At 37.8% G+C, this 17,500-nt stretch overlaps 1 protein-coding gene across 17 annotated transcripts in view; it reads left to right on the top strand.

The window, feature by feature from the left end:
* The window catches only part of LOC106881569 (5'-3' exoribonuclease 1), a 127,436-nt gene that overhangs the window by 102,591 nt on the left and 7,345 nt on the right, over positions 1–17,500 (top strand). For 4 of the 17 annotated variants that reach the window (XR_016238519.1, XR_016238523.1, XR_016238520.1 and 1 more), the window contains 5 exons: positions 3,897–4,191; positions 5,098–5,176; positions 5,723–5,836; positions 8,059–8,212; positions 14,624–14,885. Coding sequence is in view for 11 of the 17 variants with exons in the window: in XM_089342649.1 (XP_089198775.1) it covers positions 3,897–4,191; positions 5,098–5,176; positions 5,723–5,836; positions 8,059–8,212; positions 14,624–14,646 (665 nt within the window). In the remaining 6 variants the exon portion in view is untranslated. Of the gene's footprint in view, positions 1–3,896; positions 4,192–5,097; positions 5,177–5,722; positions 5,837–8,058; positions 8,213–14,623; positions 14,886–17,500 lie in introns of those variants that run through there. The other 13 variants (XM_089342640.1, XM_089342642.1, XM_089342643.1 and 10 more) reach the window with 4 other exon arrangements.

Below are 17,500 nucleotides of genomic sequence, written 5' to 3'. Positions count from 1 at the left end.
TTTTAATTTAGATCACTTTAACCCTTTTGTTACCATATTTTAGTTGAAATATTCTGACTTTGTTTCAATTTATTTTGAAAATAATAAAGAATTTAATAAAATACCTTTTGTCATTATCAAGCTGATGTTTGGATCATAAATTAACATGAAATTTTGATGGAAACTTTTAATTTGGATCATTTTAGAACAAAGTTTATATCCAGGAACCAAAGGTGGTCTCAGATGGGTTCATTAGAGGGTCATTCTGTTACCTACAGAAGTAAGCTGCATCCACCCTTCTCTCTCCCTCCTTCTAATATATATAAATTGGTCCCTATATCCCAAAACATGCAAGTAGTCTGGGCTGCTGTTCTTGTTTTTTCTCTGTTGTTGTTCTTCTTCTTAGTGTTGTGATTTCTAGATTTCCCGATATTCTGTTTTTGTATCTTTTCCTATTTTTTTATGCTCTTTTTGCCTTGTTTTCCGGAGTCCATACCTGCAAATTTGTACTTCTCTGTACGAGTATCTATGTACGTCCGTTGTACAGTTCTCTGAACATCATTTCCCATTTCACAAAACCCTAATCCCATCAACCGTGCCAGCATCTCCGACATTGAGGTCTCGACATCAACATTGTATAAAGGCATGGCTGTATAGTTAAGAAACTTGCTTTGAAACTTCATGGTTCTGGGTTCAGTCCCACTGCGTGGCACCTTGGGCAAGTGTCTTCTACTAAAGCCTCAGTCTGACCAATGCCTTGGGAGTGAATTTGCTAGATGGAAACTGTATGGAAGCCCATCGTGTGTTTGTGTAAGCTAGCTGCAGAGCCTAAGTGCAAAGCTTAATTTCTACAGAGCTCTTCTTTATACACCCTGCACAAACCCAGCCACCCACAACACTTGAGTCTAAATTCTAATTCTTTTTCACGATAAAATAAATATTAGTAAAATTGGTGAGCTGAGTTCGGCTATCCATGCATGAGCACCCACACTGAAAATATGGCTTTTAATTGTCTGGTTTGTTGACAGAGGTTCTGACAACACCCATGAGGAGTTAAAACACCTCCTTCCTCTCTAACCACCCCTAAATAAGAGGAAGAGTGGCAGGAAAGGGGAAGTAGGGAGTGTGTGGAGAGGCAGCTAGAAGAATTGAGAGAGAGAGAGAGAGAGAGAGAGAGAGAGAGAGAGAGAGAGAGAGAGAGAGAGAATGGAAGTTGCACCTGTATGAAGAGAGAGAAAGGGAGGGAACAGGCATTACCATTGTTAGAAAGAGCAAGGAAAGAAAAATGGAATTGCAAGTAAAAGAGAGGGTGAAAAAGAAGGTAGAGACGCTGTATCATGTGACCCTTTTGGTTACATGATTCCTATGAAATGACAAACAAAATAAAGGATTATATTCAATATTGATATTTGTATCTGCTGTGTTATTTGGTGTTGCACGTTTGTTGTTGAAATGCATCTTGAACCCATTAGCATTCAGTTTACTCCTCTGTCAAATGTATTTATCCATCCTGCTTTGAATTAATCATCCATTATCTCATAGCTTTGAGGTTTTGATGATGTGATTGTTCATTTGTAGAATGACATTGTAGGACAGGTGTGAGAGATCAAATCTCTCCTATCTGAATATAAAGCAAGGAGAATATTTTGGCTGGTTTAAATGCTTAAAGGGTTAAAGAAATTGAAGTTAGGGAAAAATTCAATGTGTTTGTCCTCTGGATAGAGTAAATTCTGTTAAGGAAAAACGTTTTCCCCTAATTTTCTAATTGCCTTTATATACATACATATATATATATATATATATATATATATATATATATATATATATATATATATATATATATAATAATATTAGGGATAACATCCAAAATTACAGGTAAAAACTCAATTAAAATCAATTTATTAAAAATTAAAATTAAATTAAGTTTCACAGAGTAAAATATATATAAATATGTGACAGTGGATTTTCATCGATGAGTTCATGAACCTTGGTTCTTTTCCCTAAAACTATATATTTATATATACATATACATATATATATATATATATATATATATATATATATATATATATATATATATATATGTGGTGGGGTGGGTGGGGTGGGTGTAGGCAAATACAAGAACAAAAAGAAAAACCAGCAAAAGTCAATTAGATGTTATTAGTGAATATATGAGATTGATGTTTGGTGAAAGTTTTAGAAGGAAAAATAGGAGTAGAAATGGTGTTTCAGGCAGGGTCCTTCATCGGAAAGAGGAAAAAGTCCAGAGAAGAGAAAAAAGAAGGAACAGATACACACACACACACACAAACATCTACATATACTGTCACCCTTCTTGTAAAAAGTACAATAAAAAATATACTCTACAAAAATAGCATTAAGTAATTCTTCAGTTTAATGTTAAATTGTTTCTATAACTTAACATAAAACAAACAAAAAATATATATATATATATATATATATATATATATACATACATATGTATTTGGTTGGTGCATAATTATTGCAGCTTTTTTTCGCTAAATTTTATTCAACAAAAACAATAACAACATTTAACAAAAATCATCTTTAAATGATTATTCCGCAGCATATTCACCATCCTCTTGAATTTCTGCTTGGCATTTTGTTAAAATTTTTTGTTGAATAAAATTTATTGCAAAAAAGCCGCAATAATTATGCACCAACCTAATATATATATGTATATGTATATATGTGTATATATATATATATATATATATATATATATTTATTTATTTCGTTTTTTTCTGTGAATTCCTGTGTTGAAAGCAATTTCGTTGTGTCTTGGGAGAGTCCTAACAACAGTAATAAAAACGCAGACTCAATTCCATTTCTTTAGTGTTAGTCAATTGGTTAAATATCAAACCAACTGACTGATCAATTGTTTGTTCAATGTGCTGCTTTGTCTGTCAGTTGATTAATACTTAAGAAGTGGTCTGGTATTTCCTGGTGTATATATATCCTCATCTTTTAACGTCATATTATATATGAGTGTGTGTGTCTGTATATGTATATATATATATATATATATATCATCTTTAACGTCCGCTTTCCATGCTAGCATGGGTTGGACGATTTGACTGAGGACTGGCAAACCAGATGGCTGTACCAGGCTCCAATCTGATCTGGTAGAGTTTTTACAGCTGGATGCTCTTCCTAACACCAACCACTCCGAGAGTGTAGTGGGTGCTTTTACGTGCCACCAGCACGAAAGCCAGTCAGGCGATATATATATATATATATATATATATATATATATATATATATATATATATATATATACATATATATATATATAGCCAGTACTGCTGGACTGGCTCCTATGCAGGACGGACACGAAACTCGGCTTGTGAAGACCCTGTTGGGACAAGCGAAAGCAGAATCGTGATGGCACCTGTGCCCAGCATCACCTTCCTGGCACGTGTGCCGGTGGCACGTGTAAAGACATTCGAGTGAGATCGTGCCAGTACCGCTGGACTGGCTCCTGTGCAGGTGGCACGCAAAATACACCATTTTCAGCGTGGCCGTTGCCAGTACCACCTGACTGGCCTTCATGCCGGTGTGACGTAGAAGCACCCACTACACTCTCGGAGTGGTTGGCGTTAGGAAGGGCATCCAGCTGTAGAAACCTTGCCAGATCAGATTGGAATCTGGTGTAGCCATCTGGTTTCACCAGTCCTCAGTCAAATCGTCCAACCCATGCTAGCATGGAAAGCGGACGTTAAAGATGATATATATATATATATATATATATATATATATATACAGACACACACACTTATATATAATATATATACACACAATATATAGATACACATATACATATATATACGCACACACACACACACATATATATATACACACACATATATATATTATATTTTCTGTTCTTGCTGCAGGTGCTAAAGAGCAGATATTGCCGCATCCCAACCAGCAGCAGCAGTCCTGTTACCGTGGTGGTGGTGGTCAACAACAGATCCAGCCTTTACTGCCACAGACCCTTCCATCGGGTCAGTCCTTCAGCAAACAGCCAGCCTCCCTCATGCACATGCATCCACAAAGGCCAGTGACCACGCTACCAAACACTTCCGCTGCTGCGTACAAACAACCACAGCAACGGCAAAAAGGGCCGCCGCCAGGATTTGTAAAGCATCAAAACCACAAGAACTATTCTTCCAAACTTGGAGGCTGCAGGTAAATAATCTCCAAGACATCCTTGACTTTCTTTAATAATCCTTCTCTTCTTTAACAGCCATTTATTTCGTCCCTTTAAAAAAATTTTTTTTTTACCTTGTATTTGGATCTGGGTGCTGGAGACTAAAAGAAGCTTGCTCTGTGTGTGTGTATGTGTGTGTACATGCATGCAAATATATAATTGCATATAGTCTCAAGTGTGTGTATATAGAAAGAGAGAGCAATATATCTGTGTATGTGCGTATATATATGTATATATATGCCACTTTCCTCCATGAAAAAAATTTAATTTGTGTTCGTGGGAAGAGCCATTTTAACAATGCGTCCTGCCCTAACTCTTCGAAACGCCAGTGTTTTAATGGTGGCAGCTGATGAAGGATATGTTCTCTATGTGGCCTGCTTGTTTTTTGTACATTGTTTATCATTTTGTCCATGTTCTTTTGCAACGTCATGTACCCAGATATGTAACTATATGTACATATATATGCATATACTCATATATTGTTTATATATATATATATATATATATATATATAGAAAATTTTCAGTATGTTGGAGAAGCAACTCAATTGCTAATCCCTTATATTTATGATGATAAATGGTCTTACCGATAAAGGTTTTTTTCATACTGAACTACTTGGCAAAATTGTTAATTATTAATTCTATTATTAATTGACGATTCCCTGCCCTCATTTCTTGTATATATATATATGTATGTATGTGTATGCACATATTGATAGATCTGTGTGTGTGTAATGGTTGTATAGTAAAGAAGCTTGCTTTCCGATCCATGTGGTTTCAGGCTCCAACCACCTAACGAGAACAAACGAAATGCAGTAATCATCAATTTCTTTACTGATGGCCTTCTTTGTTTTTTTTTTTTTATTATTTCTTCCTGTATTTCAGGAACACAGCTCTTGAATTGCATAATCTTTGTTGCCAATATGGACTTGGCCCACCGAAATATGACTTCAGTGGAGCAAAGGTGAGACACGTTGGACTATGAACAATCATTTATTATCCTCTGTATAATATAATATAAAGGGTTCTTAATGCATCTCTGAAGAATGGAATTACTAATAATATGATCTTTACATCACTTTGTGTTTGTAGTAATATCCGCGAAACGATCGTAAGATATTTTATTCTTTAAACTTTGGGTTTCTTTATATTTTATATTTTAGAATTTATAATATTCATGTTTATTTACACATAAATTTTTATATGCATATATATTTAAACATATATTTATCTATTTTTAGATTTTTATATGTATTAGTATTTATATTCCGTATATTTATGTTTTAAACTTTTAAATTTATTATGCTACCATGTTATGTTGGATGTATATCTTTCAAAATTCAAAATATTAAATATTGATTTCCTGAATATATTATTGATGTGTTCTACAAATTTATTAATGATATAAAAACACATATATACACATTTATTTGCTCAAGATAATTGAGCACTCAACATAAGTTCAGTTATATATTCCTTTAGAATATTACTTATAAAAGTTATATTTCAGAATCATATCACAGCTTGTGTGACCTTATCCAATGGCAACAGGCTTCAGGGAACACCTTGTGCAACTCGAGATGAAGCAGTTGAAAGCACAGCACGTATAGCTCTTCTTCACTTGGTAAGTATGGCCTCATTTACTCACATTTGCATAGCATATATTACCTCTTCTCCACTTGGTAACGACCACTCCTCTACCTTCACTCACACTCGCATTTGTATGTCACGTAATATGTGTACATCTTCTTCACTTGGTAACTAAGACCTCATTTACGTTCACTCGCACTCATGTCTACGTTCACCTGCACTCGAGTCTACCTTCACTAGCATGTATGCATACATGCATTTGTATAGCATGTATACGTCTTCTCCACTTGGTAAGCAAAAGTGTCATATACATACACTCACGCTCACATCTCATGTACACCTCTTCTCCACATGCTAACTCAGGCCTCATCTTCCTTCACTCACACTCATACAGGTGGCTCTTGTTTTTTGAAACTTTCATTCTTCACTTAAATATTTTTGCCTTTATATTCCTTTTTTTATTGGCCCCTGCCTATTTATTTGAGACCCATGGTTTAATTTTGACTCATTACAAGAAGTGACCCCGCCACTATCTAATTGTTGTTGTTTAGCCCCAGGTCAGCCTTTGTCAATCAAACCTTTTATGATCAAATTTTTACAGTCATCACAATTCTGCATTTATCTGATTCTAATCGAAACTTCCTTTGTTTAAGATGGTAAATAGGGGTTTAAAGGAAATTTGGCTGTTATTCTTAGCAGGCTGTGTTACTAAATAGCCCATGGATAGTCCACATTACTTTGTAAGGAGCACACGTCCCGATACCTGGTTCCTCTGGTTTCTCTTTTCCTCCCTGGTTGGGATGCTGGTCTGTTGCAGGATTGTTTTTATCAGCTGACTGGACTGCAGCAAAGTGAAATGAAGAGTTTTGCTCAAGAACAACAACACATAACATTTTTAACATCTAGTTCTGAAATATTCATCACATTCCTAGCTGGCGCCGTGCTGTCAAAAATGACGACTAATTGTAGTATTTTAGAGTTGAAAGGCTGTTTGATTTTTCTTTTCAACATTTAATGCTCACCATCTCACTTCCATTGCACACACACACACACACACACACACACACATACAAACATTCACATACCTCCCTTTTACTTACACATACATTCACACAGAATTGAAACGCTCCCACTACCAGTCTGCCATCACCCCTTCCTCCCTCATTCATCTATCACCCCTTCTCTTACTCATTCATATGTTGTGACAGAGAAAAACACAAGTATTATTATAGTATATATATATATATATATATATATATATATATACATACATGTGTGTGTGTGCATGGTCAAGAACTTTGCCTTCCAGTAACGTGGTTTCAGTTTCAATTCCATTGTGTGGTACTTTGTGCAAGTGTCTTCTACTATAGCCCTGGATTAACCAATGCCTTGTGAATGAATTTGGTAAACAGAAACTGAAAGAAGCCTACTATGTGTATGGGTGTGTGTGTATATGTATGTATATATATATATATATATATCTCTGAGTGGTTGGCGTTAGGAAGGGCATCCAGCTGTAGAAACTCTGCCAAATTTAGATTGGAGCCTGGTGTTGCCATCCGGTTTCACCAGTCCTCAGTCAAATCGTCCAACCCATGCTAGCATGGAAAGCGGACGTTAAACGATGATGATGATGATGATATATATATATATATACATCATCATCATTTAATGTCTGTTTTCCATGCTGGCATGGGTTGGACAGTTTGACTTGTAAACTGGGAAGGTGCACCAGATTCTGATCTGATCTGGCTTGGTTTCTACACCTGGATGCTCTTCCTAACACCAACTACTCCAAGAGTGTAGTGGCTGCTTTTTACGTGCTACTAGCATGGGTGCCAGTTATGTGACACCAGTGAAGATCATGACTGCGATCTCATTTGGCTTGACAGGTCTTGTCAAGAATGGTATATCGGCAAAGCTGTCAATCACTTGTTACTGCCTCTGTGAGGCCCAACGTTCAAAGGTTGCTTTTTTGCGTGCCAGTTACACAACACTGGCATCAGTGATGTCTATGATTTCACTTGGCTTGACGGATCTTCTCAAGCACGATATTATACGTGTGTGTATGCGTCTGTTCTCTTGACATCACATGGTGGTTGTAAATGAGTGTCTCTGTCATACAAGCAGCGCTGCTCATTTCCAACCCATCAAAGATCTACCTCAACAACCTACTCTCAATGCCTGTCTCTCTCTCTCTCCTCTATATCCTCCCACTTAATCGTCATTTTCCTTTTTATATTATTCTCATCTCAGTCTGCTCAAAGTATGATGGTTCCATATCAGTTGATGCCTCCGCAAGCCGCACCCCCTGGAATCATGCCAGCCACACACCTTGGACAAATACCCCAACAGTTTTCATCTCCCAACTCTGCATTCAGCCCTGTGGTTCCTAGAGGGCCTGCCCCAGGTTAGTATATATGTGTGTGTGTATGTGTGTGGAAAAGGTTGGCTCTATGTTAATTCTTTAGTTATGTGCTTAAATATGTTTCTGTTTCTTACAAACCTCAAAAATTGACCACAAATTATTGTAGTTTTCTTCAAAAATATTACGCATTGCTTATATTTCTGAAATAATGATTTTTTTTTTATCAACAGAGAAATACTTAAGATTAATCAAGCCATTTTTTTATTATAATTCTTGATATTATTATTATTATTATTATTATTATTATTATTATTAAGGTGGCGAGCTGGCAGAATCATTAGCACACTGGACGAAATGCTTAGCGGTATTTCACCTGTAACTATGTCCTGAGTTCAAATTCCACTGAGGTCGACTTTGCCTTTCATCCTTTTGGAGTTAATAAATTAAGTACCAGTTACGCACTGGGGTCGATGTAATCGATTAGTCCCCTCCCCCACAAAATTTCAGTAGAAAGGATTATTATTATTATTATTATTATTATTATTATTATGTGAAATAATGAGCTGACAGACCTGTTAGTACACCAAACAAAATGCTTCACAGCATTTTGTCTGTCTTCGTGTTCTGAGTTCAAATTCCGCCAAGGTTGACTTTGCCTTTCATCTTTTCGAGGTCGATAAATTATGTATCAGTGAAACACTGGGGTTGATGTAATCAACTATCCCCCTCCCCACAAATTCCAGACCTTGCGCCTATAGTAGAAAGGATTATTATTATTATTATTATTATTATTATGACAACATCAATAAATCTGCTCTTTGCAAGGAACCCCTTAACAACTATTTGTGAAGGTACATGGCCTGGTGGTTAGGACGTTGGGCATACAACCATTAGATTGTGGGTTTGATTCGTTGTGCAGGCGGCACATTGTGCCCTTGAACAAAGCACTTCATTTCACATTGTCCCAGTCCCCTCAGATGTAAATAGGTACCAACCTAGTGCTGCTGCTGCTGCTTCTCTCTGTCTGTCACATCCTTGGTGTTCTATTGGGCAAAGGGTAGGAGAGCTGAGAGGGTATCTGCATCTGCTCCCGACTACATAGGGGCCTAAAACAATTAGTAAAAACATGGTACATGTTACCAGTTCATACTCGTAAGAAATCGTGGGGAGCTAAAACCCCACCTCCCCCCTTTTTTAAAAAAGTTTTTTTTCCTCACTTCTACTTCATCCAGGATGGGAAATGATAACAAACAAAAGTCTGTCCAATCAGCTCCAGAAGTAAATTCACTGATTCAATGTACTTGTGTAACCCTACATGGATTAGCATAATCTTACATGGATTAGTGTAATCCTGCATGGATTAGTGCAAGCGTACGCAGACTTGTGTAATCCTAGATGGACTTGTGTAATCTTACACGGATTTTGCATACTGTATGACCACATTGTTTGCATACCGTAAGCTAGCAAGCAGGCCAAATCATAAGTGTGTCAGATAAAATGTCAAATGGCTTTCAGCTCTTATCTGTCTGATTTTGTCTTTCATGCTTTTGAGGTCAGTCAAATGAAGTACCAGTTGAGTACTGGGATTAAGGTAATCAGCCTGATCCCCCCCCCTCAAAATTGCTTGCCTTGTGTGAGTTTGAGAACGATTTGCATACTGTATGAACCGACTCCAAGCATTCCTAACATTAGATCTGTGGTTTTCAACCAAGGTCCAATATAACCCTTGTGGGGGCTCCATATATGATTTTGTTGTTAAAATTGATCTGCAATAAATTGGTTGCACTTCTACAATACACAAAATCATCATCATCATCATCATCATCATCATCATCATCATCATCATCATCATCATCATCATCGTTTAACGTCCGCTTTCCATGCTAGCATGGGTTGGACGATTTGACTGAGGACTGGTGAAACCAGATGGCAACACCAGGCTCCAATCTGATTTGGCAGAGTTTCTACAGCTGGATGCCCTTCCTAACGCCAACCACTCAGAGAGTGTAGTGGGTGCTTTTACATGTCACCCTCACGAAGGCCAGTCAGGCGGTACTGGCAACGGCCATGCTCAAAATGGTGTATTTTATGTGCCACCCGCACAAGAGCCGGTCCAGGGGCACTGGCAACGATCTTGCTCATTAACATTTTTTTTTGTTATACAATTCCTAATAATATTTAATCATAAAATATAATGGGGAGTTTTTTTGACATTGAATGGCTATGAGAGTCCCTCTCCCCTGAGTGAAATTGGAACCAAAGGGATCAATATGCAAAAAATGGTTGAAAACTACTGCATTAGATAAAACTATTGGAATTTGCTCATTGGTTTCTATGGAAACAATATAAAAATTAACAAAGCTTTTAATGATGTGATTAAGCCTACTTTTCAGCTGATGTTTCATTAAGAATGTTTACGCTTTCTTAAACTATGTTTAGAGTTTGTAGTCCTAGCTGGTTTGAAACAAATTCAAATTGTCATTGTTTTAAATTTGAGAGGCTACAGCTCTGGTACAATGGCCATGTGATTAGAATGTCACAAGAAAAAACCATAAGACAGATCCTTCAAGCTGAGCCAACTGGTAGGGAGGCCTAGCGGTAGACCAAGAACAAAATAGTTGGATGATATCCATAGATTCAGTAGGTCATGTTTGGCTATCCAGCAGGAAAGTGTTGTGCTGGGTCTTTCTGATAGGACCCTTTTGGATGAGGCGCCTGAGGATTCAATTCCTAAGGACTCTCTTTGAGGATAGTGGGCAGAGAAAATGGATGGGTGGATTCTTTTAAAGAAGTACAGATCAACAGGAAATTGACTTGCCTTCAAAATCCTGGGATTTTTTTCACCTGAAAAATAGGAAAAGGTGTAGGGTGTCAACAAAGTTTTTCAGTTCATTTGTTACTCTGTGGAAATGAAGTGTGTGATTATCTTAATTAACAAATGCCTTAACGAGAGATGACAGAGAGAGAAATTGGTCATCCATAACCAGTGAAATCTAGCACCAATGGAGTATTGGTCCTTGGGTTGCTAAGGGAACAAGTGTGGTAGTGGTGATTTTCTGTTGCTTCATGAAGATTCAGTTGTTTGAATTACCTGCCCCTGAATTAATATGTAGGTAGGTGAGTATCCCACAGCTGTCATAGGTAAACTGTGAGCCACGTGACTTTCTGAATGGCAAACTCGAGAAATCACCTTGGATTTTGTTTTAGTTGTGCAACTTGCCCTGGTGAGGAGTCAGGTCCCATGCCGTCTGCTTCTCAAAAAAAAACACAAAGTTGTGTATTGCCTGCCTTGGTGAAGGGTCATGGCTCAGTGTCAAGCTTGCAATCATGAGGTAGTAAGTTCGATTCCAGGCTGTGCATTGTGTCCTTGAGCAAGACACTTTATTTCATGTTGCTCTAGTTCACTGAGCTGTAGAAATGAGTTGCAACATCACTGGTGCCCAGCTGTATCGGCCCCTTTGCCTTTCCCTTTGATAACACTGGTGGCGTGGAGCGGGGAGGCCGGTATGCATGGCTGACTGTTGGTCTTCCATAAACAACCTTGCCCAGACTTGCCTCAGAGGGGGAACTTTCTAGGTGCAATCCCATGGTCAGTCATGACCGAAGGGGGTCTTTATTGCCTGCCTCAAAGTGATTCTTAGGCAGACTTAGTCTGATAAAGCTGTATGTTTTTGAAACAGAGGTAAAACCTACTCAACAAGCTTCTGTACAGTTTCTGCCTCCCATTTTCATTTACAAGATAAGGGTCAATCCAAGGCCTTTAGAAAATGACTTTTGCTGAATATGCCATGCAGAGGGATTGAGACCAGCACCTTGAGGTTGTGATGTGAACTTTCTTCAGCCTTCAGCTATATGCTGCATAGGTAAATCAAATAATCTTAATGATTTAAAAGTAATTAAAAAAATATTGATGCCTTCACCTGATGTCGATGATGAGGTGATCTTGGCAAAATAATCCCATCACATGTTCATTATCATCATCACTTCTTAACATCCGCTTTCCATGCTGGCATGGGTTGGACAGTTTGACTGGAACTGGTAAGCTGAGGGGGCTGCACCAGGTTCCAGTCTGATTTGGCATGGTTTTTATGGCTGGATGCCCTTCCTAATGCCAACCACTCCAAGAGTGTAATGGGTGCCTTTTTACATGCCACCAGCACGGGTACCAGTTACGTGACACTGGCATCGGCCACGACTATGATTTCACTTGGTTCGACAAGTTATTAAATGGATGAACATTGTATATTTATCATCATCATCATCAACCTCTGGGCATTGCTGTCTCAATTCCTAGGGACTCATTAGTTAATTACCTAGTTTCCTTGATGTATAAGGGATATCACAACACTTTCCTGACACAGGACTCCATCCATGCTAGGATTATCCATTTACAACCAAGTGGACTGGAGGAGTCACATGAAACGAAGTGTTTTGGACAAGAGAACAATGCACCACCCAGTGCAGGAATTGAAGCTATGATCTTGCAATCACAAGCGCAACATCCTAACCACTTGGCCACAAGCCTTTACATTACATCTTGCCAGAATGAACATTTTATGCAGTTTGGTTATAGTGTGTTGTCTATATTTATAAATATGTCATTTACAGTCAGCCCCCTAAATCAGTGGTCCTCAACCAGGGTCCACATGACTCTTGGCGGGGTCCCATATCAGAATTTTATTGCTAAAATTTATCTGCAATAAATTGGTTATACTTCTGCGATCGATAAAATATTTTAACAATTCCTAATTAATATTTGATATTTCATACAACTCCTAATATTTTATTTTATTTTTTTTTAACCATCGAATGATTATAAGGGTCCAGGAGAGGAGAAACCAAAGGGGTCTATAGGTAACAAATGGTTGAGAACCACTGATCTAAATGAATAAATATATGTTTCTTTCCATGCTTGGTTGATTTCGTCCTTTGCTTGACCTTTGGCTATCCGTCATTCGACGGTCAAAATGTGTTGAGTGTATCCCTTAGATATTCCATGCAGACAAGGCAGATTGTGTTGTGTGTATTTCTTAGATATAGTCACTTGTTAATGACCGCAACAGCCCCGCTATTGCGATGCTGCAGCCCTTGCACCACTGCACTCAGAATGTACCACTACAACTACTATTATAGCCACTACTACCACTATTGAACTACTGTAGTTACAGCCACACCATCAAAACCACCACAGCACCAACACACCAATAGTATGTTTATTTATTAACCCCTTCATTACCGTATTTCTGTTGAGATGCTTTGTGTTTCTTTCAATTAATTTTAAATATAACAAAGAATTTAACAAAACAACTTCTTTATCATTAAGCTAGTGTTAGGAACATAAATTGTGACTAAGGTTTGGTGGAAGATTTTAATTCAAAACTTATGAAAACGAGATATTTGTTCTAGAGAGCCAAAGGTTGTTTCAGTCAGGTTGGTATCAAAAGGGTTAAGAATTGTGTTTCTATTATATATTTTAACCCTTTCATTACTGTATTTATCTTAAGATTCTCTGTGTTACTTTCAATTAATTTTAAATATAACAAAGAATTTAGTAAAATAAATTTAGTTATCATTAAGCTAGTGTTAGGAACATTATTTGTGACTAAGGTTTGGTGGAAGATTTTAATTCAGAGCTTTTGTAAGCAAGACATTTGTATTACAGAACCAGAGGCGGTTTCAGGTAGGTTGGTATGAAAAGGGCTAAGGATACAGTTAAGGTGACAAGCTGGCAGAATTGCTCCCAACACCAGATAAAATGCTTTGCAGCATTTCCTCTTGCTCTATTGAAAGGTTACCAAGGTCAACTTTTCCTTTCATCATTTTGGAGTTAATCTCATCAAGCATGGTGGCATTTCTGTCTTTTTTTTTTTTATGTTCTGAGTTCAGAAGCCATTAAAATTAACTAACTTACCTTTCATCTTTTCAGGGTTGATAAAATACATGGGTTGATGTGATTGATAAGCCCCCCTCCTCTCAAAATTTCTAGTTTTTTTTTTTTTCCTATAGTAGCAAGAATTATCAAGAATACAACTAACAGTTCTTCTAAATTTTGCTTCCTCTCATTCAATTTCATCCCATGTCAAAGGTTGTAAATTCCTCACTCCATTTCTTTTAATCCTTGAATTTACTCTCTCTCTCTTTAGCATTCAGATTACTCTCTTTCAAATGTAATCCTTATTTATCCACATTTGTTTTGAATTAATCATGCATTCTCATAGTTTCAAGATTTTGATGATGTGATTGTTTTAAGAATGACATTGTAGGGGAGGTGGGAGAGGCATGAGAGGCTAGACCTGGACAGTTTAAATATAAGACACGTAGAAATATTTGGGTCTGATACATGGCTAATTTAAATGCTGAACGGTTAAACAAAAGGACCAAAAAGAAACAACCCCACCGAAAGTTCCCCTCCCCCCCCAATCTACTCAAAACGGACCTCACTTTGAAAAGCAGTGTTATGTCTTGTGTTCCCCTAGGCTGGGGCATAGTCCCTCAACATCTTCAGAAGCTACCCTGGTATACAACTCAAGCTAACCTCAATTCTGGAGGCACTGCAGCACCAACAGTATTATACCCAGGAAATGCTGGTAACCAGTTTGCAACGAAGCAAGCGGCCACATTTAGTACTCCTCTAGTGTCTACGACATTAACGCCCAGCCAAGTTCATACTTCACTGTCCTGCAGTGTTGCCAATGGAAGCACAAGCAATTCTGAGGTGAGATATGAAAAAATAATAATAATAATGGATCTACCAAATGTCTGTTTGTTTTCATTGTAATAATTATTATTAGTATTATTTCTTTTCTTTTTCTTTTGCTTTGTCTTTTTTTTTTAATGCTTTTTATTCATCGCAATTTCCTCTAACCCATGACAGCAAGAAAAATTGGATGTTAGCATGATGATTGATAATGGTGATGTAGTTTTTTTTCTTGTGTTTACCTTCCTGCAGTTCATCTTGGGTAGATTTAATACCTTGGGGATTACTGTTTGATTGTTCAGAAAATAAATCCACCCCACCTGAAGAAGTGTAGAGACATGCGATAATGAACAGGGTGGTGTTTGGTCTACATTCTGTGGTATCTTGATGTTCATGAGATGGTGAACAAGTTGGTGTTTGATCAATATTGTTACATTCTATGGTACCCTGTGTTGGTGAACACAACTATTTGATGAACATTCAGTTACATTCTGTGGTATCTTGATGTTCGTGAGATGGTGAACAAGTTGGTGTTTGATCAATATTGTTACATTCTATGGTACCCTGTGTTGGTGAACACAACTATTTGATGAACATTCAGTTACATTCTGTGGTGTTTTGATGTTCATGACAAGATGAACAGGTTGATGAACATGATTGTGATTGATCAACAGTTAGTCTTTGGTACCCTGTTAATCACAAGATGAACAGGTCAGTGTTGGTGAACACACGTGTTTGATCAACACTGTTACATTCTGTGGCATCTTGTTATTCAAGAGACAGTGAACAGGTTGGTGATGGTACACTCAATTCTGTTTCATCACTGACCGATGTTGTCTGGATGGTTCAGAACAATTACAGTCGTTCTTCATCAATATGGAACCACAAATGGATTTTATTACCTCCACCCGCCTTAACAACTCTTTCAGGGATTGATCCATTCGCATCTTCCACTGAAGAACCAACTTGTAGGCTACAACCATTGCTAAGCCAGTATTTCACAGCAGACGGTGACCCTACTTACGAATGCTTGAAACAATACAAACTCTGTGTTTTTAATCTTTTCTCCTTTACTCATTTTAGTTGTTGGACTGTGACCATGCTAGGAGCACAGTCTCGAAGGGTTTTAGATGAACAAACTGCCCCTAGTACTTATGATTTTTTTTTTTTTCAAAATCTGCTGCTGATTCTATCTGTCTCTTTTGCCAAATCACTAAGTTATAGGGATGTCAACAAACCAACACGGGTTGTGGAAGCTGTAGGGTTGGGTGACCACACACACACACACACACACACACACACACAAAATAAGTCATCTTCTGTTGATGATAACATATGAGTTTGTTTATTGTGATCCAATGTTTGTGCTGTACATTACCTTGTTCCTTTCATCAGGTCCACATTGCTTGTTAAGGTGCACAGTGTGCCACACCTCCGGTGTCAAAGCGATCCCAGGGCAACGTGACATGAAATGCTTCACTTAAGAGCACAGCACTCTAACCACTAGACCATGCACACACACACACACACAAAGAAGAATGTAGAATTACACATCTTTAAAATTAGTTTATTACTCTTTACTCACTTTTACTCTTTTACTTGTTTCAGTCTTTTGACTGTGGCCATGCTGGAGCACTGCCTTTAGTCGAGCAAATCGACCCCAGGACTTATTCTTTGTAAGCCTAGTACTTATTCTATTGGTCTCTTTTGCCGAACCGCTAGATCACAGGGACGTAAACACACCAGCATCGGTTGTCAAGCGATGTTGGGGGGACAAACACAGACACACAAACATACACACACACACACATACATATATATATATATACATATATACGACAGGCTTCTTTCAGTTTCCGTCTACCAAATCCACTCACAAAGCTTTGGTCGGGCCGAGGCTACAGTAGAAGACACTTGACCAAGGTGTCACGCAGTGGGACTGAACCCGGAGCCATGTGGTTGGTAAGCAAGCTACTTACCACACAGTCACTCAGTATCATTTTCATTAGATTCTCATTAGATTCCAATCCAACACATGTTTCTGCTGCATAATTGTCCTAATATCCTCTGATGTAGCATTTATTTGCATTTAGTTGGTTCAGTTGCAAAACACATTTATCCAGAGTAGACATTCCTATGCACCTTTCATGCAGCTGGGTGAAGCAGACGGGGGAATCCGGTGTTAGATATATATATATATATATATATATATATATATATATATATATACATACACATATAGAGGGACTCCGAAAGGGGTCTCAAGTAGTAGTGTCTCGGCCTTCCTGAGCTAGTTTTCCACCACATTTCTTAAAAATCATGGTAGAGGACTTGGTCTCGGGACCATTCGTCTTGAAACTGAGGTTGGGGGGTAAGCAAGGGCATGCTCCCCATAGAAAATCCAGCTCCAAAAAAGCCTCGTGATGGCAAGGGAGAATGGGCACCAGCCAGCCCAAAGGTTGGGGTGGGCTGCATATCTGCCTGCCTCAGTTGCTATGGCATTGAGGTAGATCCAGCCACCCCCGTTAACGGGGACAAAACCTGGATCTAAAACACTGGATGATATATATATATATATATATATATATATATACATACATATATATATATATATATGTATATATATATATATA

The sequence above is a fragment of the Octopus bimaculoides genome, chromosome 26, assembly GCF_046866305.1.
Source record: "Octopus bimaculoides isolate indiv1 chromosome 26, ASM4686630v1, whole genome shotgun sequence".
Classification (NCBI taxonomy): Eukaryota; Metazoa; Mollusca; class Cephalopoda; order Octopoda; family Octopodidae; genus Octopus; species Octopus bimaculoides.
The sequence above is the reverse complement of the archived record's forward strand: the minus strand, read 5'-3'. Positions and strand labels throughout refer to the sequence as shown.